General features: G+C 41.1%; 1 protein-coding gene across 5 annotated transcripts in view; it reads right to left on the reverse strand.

Moving 5' to 3' along the window:
- FRMD4B (FERM domain containing 4B) overlaps window positions 1-20,892 on the reverse strand; it is a 312,466-nt gene that overhangs the window by 43,872 nt on the left and 247,702 nt on the right. For all 5 annotated transcript variants that reach the window (XM_087431321.1, XM_087431319.1, XM_087431320.1 and 2 more), the window contains one exon: window positions 511-594. In XM_087431321.1, coding sequence (XP_087287447.1) covers window positions 511-594 — 84 coding nt within the window. The remainder of the gene's footprint in view (window positions 1-510; window positions 595-20,892) is intronic.

The following is a 20,892-nucleotide window of genomic DNA, read 5'->3' on the forward strand; positions in this document are numbered from 1 at the left end:
TAGGAAAAATGTCATATGGAAAATGGGTAGTATGGACTCATTAAAATACAAATGAAAAATACAACTCAAAATATACAGTTTTTGGCCATAGAGAAAACCTCTGGTCATTTAGGTCATTTCTGGTCATTAAGAAAACCTCCATCCAGGGAGATCCGTATTTCATAACACTTATACTGCACTTTGCTAGATTAAGGCTGCATTATACAGTGACTGCATATACTAAGCGTTATGTTCACTTAGAAGCACACTCTACAGACCTTTTACGCACTTGAACAAGAAGGCACACAGCCACTCTTGACAAACAACTACAATCTTGGTGCGACGATCTGTAGCGTGCTTTGATAAGATCCTTTCACTGAAAGGATCAAGGTCTACTTATGGTTACTCTTACATATCTGATGGGCAATTTGATATTTTCCTCACTTATATTTCTTTTAATTTCCTGAAGAGCATGCAGTTCTCAAGGGAAGCTATGATAACGGGGTCACCCGTTATCTTGCTTTGGCTTACCAGTAAGCAAGGGATGGGTGCTCCTGAAGAGTTTTGGTTGGAAAGGCTGGTAGCGTCTTTAAATCTTTCCTGGCATTTTCATCACTAAAAAGAAGAGTAATATAGTAATGTCAGTCACTGTTATCTAAAATATTATTCAAGCTAGTCATCACACAAAATCTGAAAAATAACTATAGCACATTGAGCTCTATCAAAATGTCGTCAGCACACATAAGGCTATGGACTCTAACGACAGACAGCCCCCAATTTGACAACACCCCCAAGTCATTTGATATTTTGAAGTTTTTAAAAAGATAAAAAAATTAAAATAATAGTATTAAACTGCCATAATCCCATTTTCCTGACTCTCCTCATAAACTTACAGCCATTTTCATTGTATTTCCTGTATATATCTATTTTATTACATAATTATTATTGTAATTGTGCACATCCCATATTCTATTTCCATACAGCATTCTTCAAATTTCATTATACACTTTCTCCATGTTCCTATAGCACCTTCATAATTATCTTTAGTGGTTATGTAATATGCACCATACATTCACCATGGAATACTGGTTATCATAAAACCATTCATACAGTATCACCAACTTTTCATAATCGATATCACTGCAATAAAAAGGTTTACGTAGATCTTCCTATTACTCATCAGTTATCTGCTTACCACTCTGAAATAAAATGCACCAAGTCAGCCACCTGTGGAAATCACTTGAATAAAGATGACTTGAAAACGTGTTTCTCGTGAAACCCAAGGTACCCCTTAAAAATTGCATCAAGTGAACTAAAATGTACCTCGTGTAGTAAGGTCAGTTATTATCTAATTATCAAATGGCAAAATTCTGGTTGTCAAAAGAGGAGGGTGTGGTCTTTATGGAACTTAACAGAAGGGAGAACAGGTAATACGACCCAGTCATAGCTGGTCCTGCACTGTGTGAGAGAAAATACTCCCTCACTGACCGGAGCGTTTAAGGAGGTAGTCTGTGAGGAAATAGAAATGACTCTCTAGGGTCTATTAAAGCCTAGGATAAGTACATGAAAGAGCTACTCAAAATCCAGATCAAACTGGTGTTCATCAAACAGCATACTGGTAACTCTTTTCCTCGTACTTTCTACCTCTTTCTATCTTTATCACTAGCTACTCTTTGTTGGAGGTTACCAAGAGCCAGGCACCATGCAATGCACTTTTTGAGTATTATTTACCTGATGTAAGTTTCATCAAAACTCTTCCCTTGCGGTAGGTACTACTTTTATCCCCGCTTTACAGGTAAGAGTGTGAAGCTTAGAGAGGCTATGCCCCTTGCTCAATGTCTCAGAGCTACTATGTTGAGGAGGCAGAAGGCAAACCCAGTCTGTTTGGCTTTAAACGCCAAGACCATAACCACTGTATCCTATTACATGATTCCCTGACAGACCACCAGAGCAGTGTCCTAGAGAGTCAACACGAACATTCTCATCTCTGGCAGGGCATGGCTCTCCTTCACCCTCACCCCTAGTTACAAATGGAAACACTAAACCAATTAGTTTCAAAATCCATCATTCATGCATTTTTACATTAGCATCCCTGGGGTTTCTCCCAACATGAATCATGATAGTGAAAGAGATGAACCCTCAACTGGAGGACCAAACATTGAACTCATGGTGAATCTCCTCCCAAAACATTCATTCACCACTTATAGACCAACTATTATAGATCAAACTGGGGAACCAAGCATGGCCTGCAGGCAGGTTTTGTTTGGCCCACATTGCACTGTGCTGTATTAGAAATTGCTCACTCCTGTCATTTGATCTGGTTTGGTATAAGTGGTTCTCCTTCAGAAAGTTTGTTTCCTGGTTCCAACACTGTTTCCTGACCATGCCAGAGGGCAACCAAGTGAAAACACTGAGCAAACTATACATAAACTTACTATCGTTCACTAAGAACAGATAGAGCTGAGTGTCACCTAGGTTGGAGACACTATGATTTGCACCTGTCAACATTACATTTCAAAACCAGGTTTGTGGCCCTTCCTAAAGGCGAAAGATCCGGTTTTACAAATTACTAGAGGAAATAAAAAGTCACTTGGCTCCTGTTCTTACATAAGGACAAATCTCTCTATTCATCTGAAATCTGAGCAGGATAGCTTAACCACATTGACAATCTTGCGAAACTGGTTTGGGCTTCCTGAAAACCAAAATATACCACAATCCAATTTATTCATATTAAAGGTCACCTGTCAACTCCCAGTAATGGTATTTATTTTTCTTAATAATTTCTTTTATGCTCTGTCCTTCAAATCCCATTTCCTTTTCAAGGAAGTTGGCTTGTAAGTTTTTTATGAAGGGCAAATACATGTATATGTTCTAAAATGATAGATTAAGGACAACACTTTTTGTTATTAATCATCACCACCAACCACGTGTGTTATCTTCTGGGTCCACGTGAACTATACGCCATGTTCCAGGAACTCAGCCTAGCATTCACTTATTTCTATGGATTATAGTTAATTTTGTCACAATCAAGACCTCACTAGAGTAGAAGCTGCTGTTTACCATAAATTCATTTATTCATTTAGCAAACATGTATTAAGTATATACTGCACACCTAGCATGTAGAAGCAAGTACCATATGATAGAGTTGCTTTTAACTTATGCAAACATGGTCAGCCAAAAGACACAGGAGAGAGGAGAAAGATGGGAGAAATTTTATCCATCATTCTATTCAATAAGCTCATAGTTGAGAATAACTGTGATACGAGAGGCTTGAAGCTGCCGCCCTTAAAGACGATTTTAGTTCTTGTGTCCTCAAAGCATCAGCATCTCATAACACTGAGATTTTTCTAGCATTTAAGCATTTGATATATGTCCACTAAACACAAGCAGCATACATTTCGTGCCTAACTAAAAAAACAGCTATGTGTTTCAACTGGAGAAAAATACCACCCGTGTTGGACTTTTTGAAAGATAAACTTTGGTCTTTGACATGTCATCTTTCCAAAGGATTTTGAAGAGTAATTGTAATTATACACAATTAGAACCTACTCCAGTTATAAGATGTCATTCATCTGGAAATGGTAGCTGAATAAATCAATAAATTACCAAAGGTTAATCATGAGCCAGCATCCTAAATAACGAATATTCATTCATTAGACTTTTTTTGGGTACTAATCAATCACTGGGAAGTGACTAAAATGTGCATTAATAAGGAAGTGGCTTTAGGCATCATTTTAAGGAGAGTTTAGACTACTTTAAAAAGAGTGTACTTGAATAGGTGAAGCACAAGGGATTCTGGGGGCAGTGAAACTGCTCTGAATAATACCGTAATGATGGATACATGACATTATGCATTTGTCAAAACCTACAGAACTGTACAACCCTAATTTGACTATGCAATTTAGTTAATAATAATGTACCAATATTGATTCATTAATTGTAACAAATGTACCACACTAATGCAAGATGTCAATAATAGGGGAAACTGGGGGTTGGGGTAGAGGGGGAAGGAAAGAAGAGGTATATGGGAACTCTCGGTACTTCCTCCTCAATTTTTCTGTAAACCTAAAACTATTCCAAAAAATAGTCTATTAATTTAAAAGAAAAAAGAAATATACTTTAGATTAATGATTCTTAACATGGGCAATTTTGCTCCTCAGGGGACATTTAGCAATGTCTTCAGACATTTTTGATAGTCACAGTTGGGGAAGGAGGTGTTACTGGCATATACTGAGTAGAAGCCAGGATGCTGTTATACATCCTACAATGCACAGATCAGTCAGTCCCCAACAACAAAGAATTATCTTGCCCAAGATGTCAATAACGTCAAGGTTGAGAAACTCTGACTTGGACTATTATAAAACTCCTGATAATTCAACCCTAAAACTTCTAATTGTATCATTTAGACTTAAAGAATTTTTCTCTTGTGTGAGTCTTAGACCATAAATACTAGAATATAATTATATCTTAGGTGCAAATTCTAACAGAAGCCAAGTGAGAGAGGCATTAGAAATTCAGCTGTCTAAGCTGGCTGAAAAAAGGGAAGTCAAACTCAGCATCAGACATAGGGACACAATGTGGAATGGTGGGGACTAATGAGGAAGAGAAGAGAACATTGCCCATTTGAAGTATTACTTAGGATATAGATTTGACTGTGTGTGACAGAGATCAACATTTTAGTTAATTTCTCTTTACGTAAAAGTCAGAGCTAGAATAGCATAAAGTATTCAGGTGCCCAAACTCTTCTCTTGTTGCTTCGCCATTCCTGGGATGTTGCTATCCTCCACATGGTCCAAGACAGCCCATCACTATGTCCACATTTAAGCCATCAGGTAGGGGAAAAAGAATGAGGAAGGGCAAACCCAGTCCTTTAGCGACAGAACCTGAAAGCTGCCCACTTTCCCTAATCCCATTGGCTAGAACAATCACATGGCTATCCCAAAGTGCAAAAGACACTGGGATATGTAGTCTTTTTTTGGAAAGCCACATACCTAGCTAAAAATTCTACTAATATGGAGGAAAGGGAGATTGGATACTGGAGAACAATCACACTCCACTGCTGATAGGGAACCACCACTCAGATCCAGGTAATTTCTGCCATGTGTGGAAATGTGGATCCACTACTGCCTAATGATTGCCTTTTTACGAAAATAAGGCAAAATCCCACAGTTTTATTAAGATATCTGAATTTTAAAATATTGCCTCAACCAAAAGACAAAAAAAAAAAAACAACCCCAAAATAAAAACTAACATGTTGTGCAGGCCATATAACACATACCAACAGACCATCACCATCGCTTTGACATAAACTATTTCTGACATAATTTCTGACATAAACTATCAGTAAAGAATGGTTAAGGAGATGCCTTCTCAGCTTCTCAACTTGGTTTCCAGTTTTAGAAAATTTATTAACAGTGCAAATGCTCAGTAGTGCGTGAATAAAAGAGACATGTAAGTAATTTTGACAAATGTGGAATCTGGACCATCCCACATGATTACATTCCCAGGAAAGAACACAGCCTTATTTCTTTGTATTAGAAAGCTTTCTACTATTTCTCCAAATCTGGTCATTTGTGCTATTGTAAGACATCCTTTCCTTGTGAATACATAACATGACTTTCCTATAAGAACCCATTATTAACCCATTTCTAACAAGCCATCCCCGATATTGAGGTGACTGAGCTGGGGACCTAGCTATAACATTCAAAGAGAGAACACCAGAGGGATCCAAAAATGGCTGAGACTGGCAGCCTGGCAGAAAAGTGAGTTAAACCTTTCAATAAACAGTGCACAGAAGTGGAAATCCAAATAGCCAATAGACAGAAACAAGTGTTCAGCTTCATAAGTACTCAGGGAAATGCAAATTAAACCCTCAAAACGAATCACCATTACACACCAGACTGCCAAACTCTTAAAATTCTGACAATACCTAGTTGCCATTAAGATGCAGGGCAATAGGAACTCCTATCCCTTGCTAATGAGAATGTCAAGTGGTAAGATCATTTTGGAAATCTGCATACCCTATGACCCAGCAATCCTTTCCTGGGTATATCTCTACAGAAACTTACGCAAAAGAATAAGATTTATAGCAGCATTGTTCACAATAAGACAAACAAAGGAAACAACCCAAATACGCCAAAACAGTAGAAATGATAAAATTATAGTGTATTCATACAACGGAATACCACACAGCAAAGAAAATACTTTATAGCTTCACACAACATGATGAATCTCACAAATATTAAGCAAAAAAGCAAGACCCAAAATAATATATACATCACAATCCCATACATACAAAGTTCTAAAATAAGCAAAATGAAACTAGAGAGAATCATATCACTTTTATAGGTGATAAAAATATGAAACAAAACAACAAAATGTGTACCATAGTCAGAATGCCTCTGGGGAAAGAGAGGATTTTATTGGGGGGGGGGGCACAGGACACAATGGGGGTGAGGTGGGGCCGTGGCAACATTCCTCATTGGGTGTGGTTATATGGCTGAGCATTTTCTAATTTATTCTTTAAACCATACACAAATGTTTTATGCATTCTTCGGTGTGATATAATTCGCATCAAAAACTAAATCAACTATGGCTAGTGGGTGGAAGCAAGGGTGCTGCAGAGCAAGCCTGTTGACCTTTAGAGGGAAGTGCGGCAACACTAACACAAGAGGTTCGAACTTGCCGACCAAAAAATGAAACCACCAGGCTGTCAGAAACACCAGCACATTATTCTCAAGTTCATCCTGATCATTTTCAGTGTTTAGGACCCAGGAGGATTTCACGTCTGAGTGAACTGACAGTAGCTGAGTGTTTATTAGTTTCACCCTCCAAAGAACCCAGGCGGGGAATTTGCCTGGGAGCCGGAGGACACGTGGATCCACTGCGCTTGCAAGGGCAGCCAGGTCTGGCTTCAGCACAGAAGGCCCCTCCCAGCTGGCAGGTAGGCAGGGCAGGAGGCTCAGTTTCTATGAATCAGAATCAGCCTCAGAATCCAGAGGGAGAGCCCGAAAACATCTGGGAGGCGAGCAGGCCTGGGTGGAGATGTCTCTGCCTTTCCCCAGCAGTAAACGCACTCACCCTGTCTGGACATTCTTGACCCTAATGGCAACGGAAATGTTATTTTAAAGATGCACTTGACCAGCATTGCCAAGAGGGATTGGTCTCTCCAGGTCCTAGCCAGAGAATGCTCATAAATCAACAAGACTTGCTACTTCTCAGGGACCAAATCAGAAATTACTTTTCTTCATCATTTCAGCAGGAATTCAGATGTCACAATGAAGAAAATGCTTGGGTTTTATCTGATTATCTAGGCTGAACCCCTCCTTTAGGTATTCCAGACTCCTATTCTGACAGCTTTCTAGAAGGAAGCTGCCCATGAGCCACAATTCATCCACCGCGACTATTTTTCAGGCGATGATTCCTTTTGGCATTCTCAAGCCCCCTTTCACGGACTGTTGTTTTTCTTTACTGACCTCAAAAGCCCTGGAGGAATGTGCCAACCTCACTCATTTTTGAGAAAGCCACGTGGTTGGCAAAACCGAGGCCACCCTTTGTGTGTGCTGGAGCACTTGTGTGGAAACAGCCACCCCCAGCAAATGTGTGCACCTGTTAGCGGCTAATTGGGAACTCGCTCCCAGCAACAATCAGCCACCTGCCATTCTGAGGCTGCAGTGCAAGGGAGTGCAGGCAATTAGCAAACTGTGGGTGCTAGAGCTTCCGCGAGCAAACGAACCACTGTGTTCCCTTGAAGAGGGTAGCTGTCTATGCTTGTGTGGGGGCATCCCCAGGTTTCTAGGACAGTTTGGGGGAAAAAAAAAAAAAAACCCAAGCCCCAAACTTCCCTTTTCTTTTCGATGCTAAAGCTCTTCCATACCTGAAACCCAAAGCAAAGGTGTTTAAAAGGCACATGTTAAATATAATGACCCAGTGGAAAGGTCTATAGAAACTTCACAACATGAAGAAATAAACTAAGCTATTTAAAAAGTAACTTGGGGGCCGGCCCCGTGGCTTAGCGGTTAAGTGCTAGCGCTCCGCTGCTGAGGGCCCGGGTTCGGACCCCGGGCGTGCACCGACGCACCACTTCTCTGGCCATGCTGAGACCGCGTCCCACATACAGCAACTAGAAGGATGTGCAGCTGTGACATACAACTATCTACTGGGGCTTTGGGGGGAAAAAAATAAATAAATAAAATCTTCAAAAAGTAACTTGGGACTCGAGTCCTTTTCCCATCCACACATAAGCATAACTCAAAATCCATATTTCATAAAAATGTATATGCAAATGTAAAAAAAGCTATAGTTAGTGCCTGTTTGAACCCTCAAGATAAAGTCTACCATATAGCCTAAATATTATCAGAAATTAAATAAAGGGTTGTCGGGCTGGCCCAGCGGCTTAGCGGTTAAGTGTGCGCGCTCCGCTGCTGGCGGCCCGGGCTTGGATCCCAGGCGCGCACCGACGCACCGCTTCCCCGGCCATGCTGAGGCCACGTCCCACATACAGCAACTAGAAGGATGTGCAACTACGACATACAACTATCTACTGGGGCTTTGGGGGGAAAATAAATAAAATCTTAAAAAAATAAATTAAATAAATAAATAAATAAAGGGTTGTGAAAAGGGGCCTCCGAGAACTTGGGCAAGTTGTCACAGCTGGGAGCTCTATTTAGCACTGTGTTCCATGCAAACTAAAGATTTACTGTCCTTAGGAATTGTGCTAATTACAAACATTTGCCAGTCTTCTGGAGTTGCCTTGTACAGACCCTGGTGATAAGCCTCTTCCTTATCTACGCTTGCTAGAAACCTGTGGGGACCATCAAAGTTGTGCACTATACTGAAGGAATGGGCCATGGTGATGATTGTGACAGTTAGAAAAAGTGTATTTGCCGTCTATTAAATGGTGTAACAGGTGCCAACTTAAAACTACTAAAGCATTCGAGGTGGATCCAGTGTTCAAGGATGACAGCTTGCTTTAACCCGTCATTATTAAAAGGATCTTGGTTACTGTGTATAAACACTAATTTCCTGGACTAATCTACTGGCATTGATCAACACCTTGTGCTTAGTAGTTTAAGGTATGTTATCAGTTTACCTGGAGCAGTTTTTCACTGGCTGGATTGCCTTCAAATCACCATTTTTAATAAAAAAAATCACATTTCTCTCAGTTATCTGGGAGCTTAGCCTTCAATGATGAATGTAGTTTACTATCTCCTTGACTTAATAACTAGGGAGTTCTAACAGTAAACTTCTTTCTACCAATTCCTAGGTAAAGGAATATTAAAGATGACAAGCACAAGAAAACAACAGTTATCACAGGCCCCTGACAAGCAGCATCAGTATTGTCTGAGAACTTGTTAGAAATGCAAATTCTCGGGTCCCACTCCAGACCTACGGAATCAGAAGGGCTGTAGGTGGGACCCGGTAATCAAATGGTTTGAGAACCACTGCAATAGAATGATAGAATAAACACATCATAAAACACGGGCAGAATTTCAAGAGATAGTAACCAACAATTTAAAATAGGAAAGAAAGTCAAGGAGGCGGAGGACACCCCAGGAGGCCCGTTTCTGGAGGCTCTTGGAGGCTGACCCAGCAGCGAAGCTAAGTGAGCACTGTCATTAGGTCCCCCAAAGAAATGCTTTGAACAACAGCTCACACTTACTGGGCATTACCAGGTGGCAGAGACTGGACATAACTCCTCTCTCTACAGGTGGATTATGCTACTATCACCAGCATCCCCATTTCACAGATGTGAAAACTGTGATTAAAGGCAGATTAATTTAAACTCACACAGCAAGAAGGGAGCAGATGTGACTCCAAACCTGCACTTGAACCAGTTTGCCTCGTTCCTCCAGGATTCCACAGAGAGAGGACAGAAAATGCAGAGGGAAGGGAAGACTTTTGTCAGCTTAACTTGCGGCTTCAGAATTTATAATTATGGTGGCCACTGATGGAGTCTACTAAAACCTTTGTTTCTTGGGTGAGGACAGGCTGCTTTTTAAAACTAGATTAATCTGGATTAGCCAAAAACTGGATTAAACCGCATAAGAGATCTGAACACAGATAACAAGCCTAAATATGTGTCATCATTCAGGGTTCCTTGAATCAAACCAACTACAGTCTATAGTTGTCCTCTAACAGCAAAGATATCAAATGTAGTCTTAAATTTTTTTTTTAAAAGAGCTACAAAATCAGACCCCAGTCATCTTCAGCAGAATTATAAAACGGGGCATCCAAATTCACCTAAGTCTCACGTCAGGTGAGAAGCCCAATGCCCCAACAAAGGCTCCTTTTAAACCACACAAGGTATTCCTGATACCCAATTTTTTAAAACTGAATCAAAAAATTCACAGTAAGATCTCTACCCCTGCCGAGGCCTGGGACAACGAAATGGAGAAAGCAGGAAACCAGCTGACACTTTCATTCATAGTCAATCATATGCAAAGGCAGAAAGTTAGGGCTCAAGCCCACCCAACGTCTGATGCTCACTCCTGATTACCGCAAATAATTAGTTTAGAAAAACTGCTTGCAGACTGAGCTAATGTCATAACAGCTAAAATGAAGTGCCCTCCTCTCTTTCCACCCCTCCAGACCAAACCCCGGCAGTCCGGTAAGCGAGCTAAGTTCATCGGGTCCAACCCCTGAGTTCACAGGTAGGGAAAACACAGCCCATCGACGTTTGAAGACTTACCAGAGGCCTTGTCTGCAGGAAGGTGGCGCTGGATCCAGATGACCAGCGGCTGGTTGGCTAGTTCTCAGGACTGCAAGGCTGGAGCAGCAGAAGGTGAAGAGGAGGAAGAGGAGGTGGAGAGGAGGAGGGGGAGGAGCCGGAAAAGCCAGGCTGGCTGGGCCAGACCTCATCCCCCACCCCCGCCACTCCCAAGTCACAGGATCTTTCCATTCTTGGAATTTCCTCCCTACTCTGTTTAAACATTTCTTTTTTTTTTGGTGAGGAAGATTAGCCCTGAACTAACATCCGTTGCCAATCCTCCTCTTTTTGCTAAGGAGGATTGGCCCTGGACTAACATCTGTGCCCATCTTCCTCTACTTTATATGTGGGACGCCTGCCACAGCGTGGCTTGGTAAGCGGTGTGTAGGTCCTCGCCCAGGATCCGAACCTGTGAACCTCAGGCCGTGGAAGCAGAGTGTGTAAACTTGACCACTGTGCCACCGGGCCGGCCCCTAAACATTTCTTAATCACACCTCAAGCCAAATCAGGTTGTAGCCATTTACAGAGTGGAAAATGAGAACTGAAAGGATTATATAAGCCATTCTCCTGGTCTCCTGCTAAAGCTAGGGTTGTCTCCCACTGCTTCTGGGAAGGGGAGGGGCGGGATCTTTCATCTTGACAAAATAAAGCCCCTTCACTGGGGTTCAGGTGTGAGCACACATTTTTTTTTTTTTTTGGTGAGGAAGATCAGCCCTGAGCTAACCATCCATGCCAATCCTCTTTTTGCTGGGGAAGACCAGCCCTGAGCTAACATCTATTGCCAATCCTCCTCCTTTTTTCTTTTTTTTTTCCCCTTTTTCTCCCCAAAGCCCTAGTAGATAGCTGAATGTCATAGTTGCACATCCTTCTAGTTGCTATACGTGGGACGCTGCCTCAGCATGGCCGGACAAGTGGTGCATTGGTGCACGCCCGGGATCCGAACCCGGGCCGCCAGTAGCGGAGCGCGCGCACTTAACCTCCACGCCATGGGACCAGCCCCTGAGCACGCATTTTTAGGCTGCCTCTGCCTCTCAGCTCCTTCACAGGAAAATAAAAGATACTCTGTGGCTTTAAGGGCCAGCCTCGCCACGGTTCTGTGGCCTGGGGTTCGCAGGTTCAGATCCCGGGTGCGGACCTACTTACCACTTACCAAGCCATGCTGTGGCAGGCGTCCCATATATAAAGTAGAGGAAGATGAGCATGCAAGTTAGCCCAGGGCCAGTCTTCCTCAGCAAAAAGAGGAATATTGGCAACAGATGTTAGCTCAGGGCTAATCTTCCTCACCAAAAAAAAAGAAAGAAACTCTGTGGCTTTAAAGGAGACTGTCCTGGGCACGTGCAGTGTGGTAGAGGAGTGCTCTGCATTTTACTAATAGGAACTCATTTAATCCTCATCGCGAACCTACATGTAGGTGCTGTTTCTAATTTACAGATAAGGAAACTGAGGTTGAGAGGGGTCACTCAGCTAGCAGCCCACTGTCCCACTAGAGCTGGTACCGAGCGGCCAGGATTTAGATGCAGGCTCCTGCAAAGCTTCCACATACTTAGAAATAAATCAACCAACCAGTTGGCCCTAGACCTGTGATTTGCAGTAATGAGGTTTAAACTGAGAACTGGATTCAGTCCCAGGTCTCCAGGTCTTGTAGGAGTTTTGTGGTCTTAGATAAGCTAACCTTTATGAGCCTCGGTTTCTTCATTATAAAAATAAGAATAGTGACCTGTCTTACAGTGTTCTTGGGAAGATGACAATGGACTGCTAAAGGCATCTGCCTATATTCAATAAATGTATTCTTTCCTTTCCGCTCATGGCACATGAAACCAAAGATTTTACCAAATACTTTATTTCAGCCACTTTCGGACCAGGCTGGGAGGGGATTATTACCACTGAGAAGAATCCCCAGTGGGCGATCTAGGTTAGAGCTGCCAGAGTAAATATTTAGGACATACTTACACTAAAAGAATTATCCATTGTTTATCTAAAATTCAAATTTAAGTGGGCATCCAATATTTTTATTTGCTAAATCTGGCAACCCTAAGGGTTGGTAGTAAACCACACAGCAGAACTTTGAAAGCAACTTGCCAAGTCCCAAGTTGTAAGCAGTTTTAGGACTGGGTTCAACAGAATCCGCAGTAACTGGGAGAAGTTCAGCCTTGAAACTTGCTCTTCGATATCATGACCAATCTGTGGAATTTGTCAGACCCTGCTTATCTCAGCACTCTACCAAAGATGCAAGAAATCTGCTTGTGTTCTGGAAAACACAGTGTCCTCTCAGCTAGAATTCCTGTGCTATTAAATTTTTGTCTGTGGCCTCACTTGTAACAGAGGACAAATTATTTCGTCCATCTGCATGCCTGATAGGGATCAACTGTCAAAAACTTTTGTTTTTAAGTCTAAAGTATTTCTAATAATAATGAAAATGTTAAGAGAGATTTTTCTAAATGTTAGCCAGCTCGCTGAGGATGCCAATCCTGTCTACTTTGAACCTTCAACTCTTTTAGAAGAAATACAATCCACAAGAATGACTTAGCCTGGGAAGCAGGTTAACATGAAAATCTGTTAATATTTAAAATAAAAATATTTTACAAATTCATAGAGACAGAAAGGAGAATGGTGGTTGTCAGGAGCTGGGGGGTGGGGAAATGGGGAGCTGTTTAATGGGCATAGAGTTTCAGTTTTGTAAGATGAAGAGTTCTGAAGATTGGTTGCACAACAATATGAATATATTTAATACTACTGAACTACATGTTTAAAAATGGTTAAGATGGTAAATTTTATGTCACGCATATTTTACCACAATTTAAAAAAAATTCTCTCTCATACAAATCTAGAGTTAGAAGAAAGGGCACATGAAAAAAATAATCAATACAGACAGTGTATTCCTACAAAAGAATATAAAGTAAAAGAAATCTGTTCCTCTCCTAGGAAAGATCCTACCAGACAAGTGAAAATTATTTATGGTCAACTGGGATCCCCCAAGCTTTATCCCTTCTTCCTGCATGTGTGACTCACTGTGTCCTTCCTGATCACACAAAAACTGGATTAACCACATCAGCCATTTGAACACAGATAATAAGACTGAATATGTGTTATGTTGCCACTCAGTATTTCTTGAACCAAATCAAAAGGCACTGAAATGTGTATCAGTGAGGGAACATAGAAGTCCTCCCCCAGGGGCCAGCCCTGTGGTGTAGTGGTTAAATCCAGCGTGCTCTGCTTTGGCAGCCTGGGTTCATGGGTTCGGATCCCAGGTGTGGACCTACACCACTCATCAAGCCATGCTGTGGCAGTGACCCACATACAAAATAGAGGAAGACTGGCACAGATGTTAGCTCAGTGACAACCTTCCTCAAGCTAAAAAAAAAGAGGAAGACTGGCAACAGATGTTAGCTCAGAGTGAATCTTCCTCACAACAATAACAACAACAAAAGGCCTTCCCCAAAATGCCATCCCTTAGCTCAGGTAGACTCTGGATGCTTTGATCTTTGAGGAGTAGAAGTTCATGTCGTGTTACTTTCTATTCATACCGAATACCAAACATACAAACGTCTTAACCATCTGCTATCTGAAAAGCCTAATTAGGCTGAGTTTCATCTTAGTACCAAGTAGCAGTGATGGGCATAATTTTTATGGCTCAGTTCACTCCTGGAGAAAGAAAGTGAGAACCCAAATAGGTCAAGAGAGTTACTTCCTGCACAGGATTGATCCTCACTGTGGTGTTAGTAGCTATTTAAGATACATTAAGGTGGAACTTGGGGTTTTTTTGTTTTTATTTACTTGCATCAAGTATTTAAAGTGTGAAATGCAAAGTGTTCTGAAATGCAAAACACTTAAGCTATGAAAGGCAAAGGCCTTGATTCCTAGCCTGATTCTGCCACTAACTGGTGGATCAAGGTCTCAGTTTTCTGTAAAGTGGAGATGAAACTCCTTTCCTCACAGGGTCATCTTAAAGTCTAAACGAGATCATAGTCTGAAAATGAGCTGTGTGAACTGCTAAGAACTATCAAAACAAACAAAAGTACTGTCTTCTATTCAAACACAGGCAAAAGTTTTCTTTTCTGAAAGCTAAAGAGTAAAATAGTTTAACAGTTTGGAATACTTACAACATGCTAGGCACTGAATTAAGCATGTGATGTGGGTTACTTTACATAATCCACATGACAGTCCTTTTGCACAGGTAAGATTACCATCCCCATTTTACAGAGAGAAAAACTGAGACTTAGAGAGGTGATGAGACTTGCAGAACTCCATAACACTCCTCTAGGTTGAGATGGCATTGGAACCCAGCGTGACTCTAGGGTCTGAGCTAGTGCAGATGACATTACATTGCTGCCAGAAACAAGCCATGCAGAATCATCTGGCACGTGGGTCCCGGAGTTCCCCAGTGTCTAACTGTATTTGCATTATCAGCCCAGTCCAGTAGATACCGTTACACATCTTTGGGATTCACTTTTGAGGAATTATCTAGTGGAAAGGCAGAGTGGAAATTCTAAGGATGAGGGTTCAAATCTAAGATCCACCATACGTGGAACAGACACGTGACCTTGGCCACCAGGCCTCAGTCTCCACATCTGCAGAAGGCAGATCTCAACAGCTTCAATTTGAGGATAAAATGATATAAAGAATGTAAGAGTACCTGGCACCTAGTAGATAGTGGTAAGAGCACTGAGCATAATGATGAAGTGACAGCATGAGCCCTACTGTCAGGCCTTGGTTTGAATCCCAGCTCCACATCTTACCAGCTGTGTGACTTGGGCAAATTATGCAACTTCTCTGGGCCTCAGTTTCCTCATCTGTAAAATGAGGATAATAATACTACCTAGCTCATAGAGTTGATACAAGGATTAAGGGACTGAATACTTAGGAAGCGTTTAGAAATGAGTATTCCAGGTGCCAGGCACTGTTCCAACACCTTGACGTGCATGTTCTCTCCCGATTTTCACAACAGCCCTATGAGGTAGAGATTATGTTACTCCCCACACCTCTGACCTGGGAGATCATGCATATTGGAATCAGAAAGGGCTAAGAGATACCCAGACATATATGCAAAACAGCTGGCTTGTAGCATTCTGTGTGGTTCTACCTTTCGCAATGGAGCACCTGTTTAGACTCCTAGAAGAGGACCCCTTCTTTTAACAATGCATTCAACACCCAAGCCTCCTCAATGCCTTACGGTTTTTGACTGCCAGGACCAGCTACACAATTTGCAAGGCCCAGTGAAAAATGTAAATGTGCATCCCCTTGTTAAAAAAACCATTAAGAATTTCAAGATGGTGACAGAAGAGCATCAAACCAAGCCTGGGGCCCTTCTGAGCAGGGGACCCTGTGTGACTGCACAGGTCACATACCCACCAAGTCTGCCCTGCCAACAGCTTTTTCCCTAGTAGGTTTCTACTGTCTTAATTGCTTCCTTTCTGCCTGCCCAGCCTCGGGTGCCTGTGCCCAGAACTGAATGAGCCTGTTCACAAAGGCACACAGGCCCCTGGGAGCCAGCAGGTTCTGGACAGGGCCTCCCACATGCTGGGGGGAATCATGGGCTCGCTGCTCTGGGATGGCAGAGAAAGGCTTTAAGCCTTGGTTTGGGAAGTTGCTGTTAGGCAAAGTGAGTAGTAATCCCCGAATCTTACATTAATTCTGAAAGAGGACACAGTGTGGGAGATCTGTAAGTCACTGCGCTAAGCTCTGAGTTATTTAAAAATACAAAATAATAGTTGAAAAAATTCTGACAAAAGCACTATATTTTCATTGTTGATAAGTGAAAACACACTAACATGCCAAGAAGAAGAAAAACTGTAAACATTTCTATTACCACCATCCTCAGACAACTGTCAGTCATGACAATGATAATTGCTTAACTTTTTCTGCCCCTACCACAAACGAGGCAGTGTGCAAAGCACTATAATATTGTATTGCAGATTTGAAAGTTGTTAAGGGAGTAGATCTTAAATGTCCTCATCACAAGAAAATAAAATTGGTAACTATGTATGTGACTAATGTTAACTAGACTTAGTGTGGTGATCATTTCGCAATATATACAAATATCGAATCATTATGTTGTACACCTGAAATTAATATAATGTTATATGTCAATCATACCTCAATTGAAAAAAATAAGAACTATAATTATCCCTATTTACAGATGAGGAAACTGAGGCTTAGGGATGTTCAGTAACTTCGCTAACTAAGATTGTTCACCAGTGAGAAGCGCAATCTGGAACCAAACGCAGATTTGCCTAACTTTAGAACCCAGTCAATACAGTCTCTATGGTGGGGAGGTCTGTGCATGTGCAGAAAGAAAATATTAGAACTTCTAATGATATCTATTTGTATCCATTCCTTTGAATGTGTTGCTCTATCTCATCCCTTTTGACGTGTTATTCTTTTATGAATATTTTAAAATTTACACCATGTTGGTATAGTTCTACATATGTATAACTGTATAAATAAATAAAAGTAAACATATATTGAGAATGAATGGGGCTGTATGAACAAAAAAATTTAGAGGCCACTGCACTATGCTATAACTTACAGATCAGTTTTTATACGTGTATCATGTGTTTGAATATATTGGTATACACGTTTTTTACAAAAATTAATAATATATATTAGTAATGTTTTTTTACATTTCATATATTGTAATCATCTTTCCATGTCAATAAACATTCACCTACAACAATATTTTTAATGTAAGCACTGGACTCTTTAAGTACTAATTTTGATAGGTAAGATCTGATGATTTAGAACAAAGATTTGACGTCAGTCCTACCTTTTTATGCCTTCTCCCCACCCCTATCCCAATAAATGGTGGAATTTAACTAAGTACCTGGAAGCCAGGGACTCTTCTTAAAAAATGCATCTCTCTTCCCAAAAGAATTGAAATCAGGGTCTCAAAGAGATATTTGCATATCCACGTTCATAGCAGCATTATTCATAAGAGCCAAAAAGTGGCAGTAACCTAAGTGTTCATCCATGGATGAACGCATAAAGGAAATGTGGTCTATACATACAATGGAATATTATTCAGCCTTAAAATACAGGAAATTCTGACGCATGGTACAACATGGATGAACCTTGAGGACATTAACAAGTGAAATAAGCCAGTCATAAAAAGACAAATACCACAGCATTTTACTTATATGAGGTGCCTAGAGTACTCAGATTCATAAAGACAAGGTAGAATGGTGGTTGCTGGAGGTTGGGGGAGGACGGGAGATGTGTTATAGTTTAATGGGCACAGAGTTTCAGTTTTGCAAGACGAAAAGTTCTGGAGATGGATGGTGTTTGATGGTTGCCCAACAACGTCGATGTACTTACTACCACTGAACTGCACACTTAAAAATGGCTAAGATGGTAAAATACAACAACAAAAACGCATCTCATTCTAATGGATGGGACTTGGTGGAAAGCGGAAGCAAACTCCCAGGTACTAAGTCTCCATTATGTACCAGGCACCCTGCAAGGGGCTTTATCTCATTCAATCCTCACAACAAACCTCTTAAGGAAATGGACCTTAGGTTCAGGGGGCTTCACACTGGTTCAAGGTCACACCACCATCAGATGAATGACGGCTTGTCTCAAACTCACGCCTGCCCGTCTGAATGCAGAGCCTATGTCTTTCCCCAGTGTTTCCTATAAACGATGTAGAATGACTGTGGTTCAGTAATAAAAGGAAGACCGGAAACTCAGTCTGCCTCCCTCACCAAGCCCTTGCTTGGTCCAGCGCCTCCCTCACGGTGGGTATTTAATCTACAAGAATAAATGAGGTTGAGCAATGAGAAAAAGGCAAGGTATTCCAAGGGCATTGACGACTGAGTGCTCATTTCCTGCCTTCTCACTCTTAAGCTATCTCCTCAAGTGACTAATATTAGACTCGGGGCCAGTCCAGCGATAACACCACTTACCACAGTATTATCCCTGCTGTCCCTCACTGCCTTCTATCAGGACAGCATGTAGGCCTCCTTACACATGTGTAAGTTAAAATGGTAAATCTGAGATAGTCAGGGAGACCTGTGGACTTTAAGTCTGGTCTTGACTACCTGAATTGTCATGGATGTGTCACTTTTCAGTTCATCAGCTGTAAAATGAGGGTTTACATGCTTGATAGTGGGCAAGCTAACATTCTAGGCTTAGAGCAGATGAAAAAGTGCCCGTTGGATGGGATGGATGGTTCTTTCCAAATTCAGGGCTCTTCAGAAAAAGCAAGTTCAGAACTTGATAAATGTCTACCCTGCTTAAGAGTTAATGGAATTAAAATTGAAGGGAGTAATAAATCCGACAGGGAGTACGAAGAACAGACTTCCCCAAACTGCTTCTCTTTTAAAGACATTTTAATACTGAGCTTTCAGCAAATAAACAAACCTATACTTTACAAAGTGAAGTCCACAGAACACTGGTCTGGCAAGATGCTCACACCTAAGGGACAAATAAGTATGGGAAACACTGCTTATGTGTCTTCTTCTGGGAGATTTGCCATGCATGTGAGCAGACTGGAAACTTACCGAAAAAGACTTGAACTTTGTTTAACTTGTAACCAGGTATTTCTCATACTTATTTGCCCATGGTTCCCTGTTTGTTATTATCTTGTTTGTTTACTCAACATAACATCTCTTAACATCCAGCCAAGCCATTGGGAAATGTTATACCATAATATGGTAATACAAATACAATGCCACACAGTTTTTTAATCTCTCTGTAATGTGGGGATAATATTACACCAACCTCAGAGGGTGGAGATGACAATTAACGAGTTAATGTTTGTAAAACATGTAAAACAGCCTAACACTTAGAAGTATTTACAAATCATTAAAAATAAATAAAATATTAATGCACCAAACTGATTTACAAAGGAATTTGTCTGTATCTTTAAGTCTTAAAATAGAGTCATTTCGCAGGGAGAAAGAAAAGCCACTTCTCAACAGTTTTTTCACAAAAGCATTTTGCTGATTCATGAAAGCCCTGGCCTAAAATAAGACAGAAACATTTAACTTCTGTCAAGTCAGTCTTTATTCTGCCAGCAAGGAAGGTAATGATTCTTACAAGTTGGTCTTGGGATACAAAAAAGGAGACTCCTGATAGCTGTAAAGAGCATGAGCTTGGAGTCTTGATTCTGCTACTCTCTAGCCGTGTGACCTAGACAGTGAGCTACTTACTTGCTCCAAAGCTCAGTTTCCCTATCCGTAAAATGGGGATACTAATAGTGCTTATTGTCAAGAGTTGGTGTGAAGGTAAACATATTAATAATAATAACAATAACAATGCTACGTAATATTTATTGAGACAAAGAAACAGTTCCAGAGAGGTTAGTTACCCACAGTTACATAGCAAGTGCCTGGGCCTGGATTTGAACACATGCAGCTAAATTCCAGAGCTCCTGTCTACACTATTGCCTCCCCACTGACGCCTGTAAGTGCTCAGCACAGCCCTGGGAGCTGCTATTTTTATTACTGTAACTGATTTCAAGGGCCCTGGAAATGGAAAGATATTTTAGAGCTGTAAGTGCTCCAGAGGTGTAAGAACTAGGGGGAGAAGGTCTTCAAAGTCTTTGATTTTTTTCCCCTCCCTTCATTAACTACTCTCAGGCATCCAGAGAAGTTCCTTTCCCATGGGAAATAGCTGCATTGTGTGGCACAGCTGTAAATTGTGAATTATTCCTTCCCAATTCGAAGCTGGGTGACAATACACTCTCATTCTGACCCAGCACTGAATTGTCAATTGTAGTCACTCTTTTTCTTATAAGTAGAAGTGCCCTCATCACATAGTTACTTGGTAACTTCCACCTTCTAGGATCTTAAGGAAAAAAAAATGCTTTGCTGGTTACAAATTCATTTGTGTCTGGCTCAGTGATAAAGCCTTGCCTCCTGGACGTGTTAGCTTTCAGGAATTCTCTGCGTTTGTCTGTGTTGTGTTACCTGAGTAGCTTGTTATCTTTGCAGCTTAAGGGATGACTTGGAAATTTAGGCTGTCAACTATTTAAAGAAAATGGAAGTCCTCACTCCACTATTTTAATTAACTTTCAGAGAGCAGGGTTTCCTACTGGTTATGATAAAGTTAACTTAAAATACTCTTTAGGAAACATGGCAGGAAGCAAAATAAAAAGGGAAGGATTGTTTTTAAAGGCATTCTAGGAAGAAGAGTTTGAGCAAAGCCATGAAGGCAAAATAGTACAGGGTATGTAGAGAAAAGAGAAGAGAGGCATGAACAGATATTAA

Source organism: Ceratotherium simum, chromosome 5 (assembly GCF_057802395.1).
Source record: "Ceratotherium simum simum isolate JZ-2026a chromosome 5, ASM5780239v1, whole genome shotgun sequence".
Taxonomy (NCBI): Eukaryota; Metazoa; Chordata; class Mammalia; order Perissodactyla; family Rhinocerotidae; genus Ceratotherium; species Ceratotherium simum.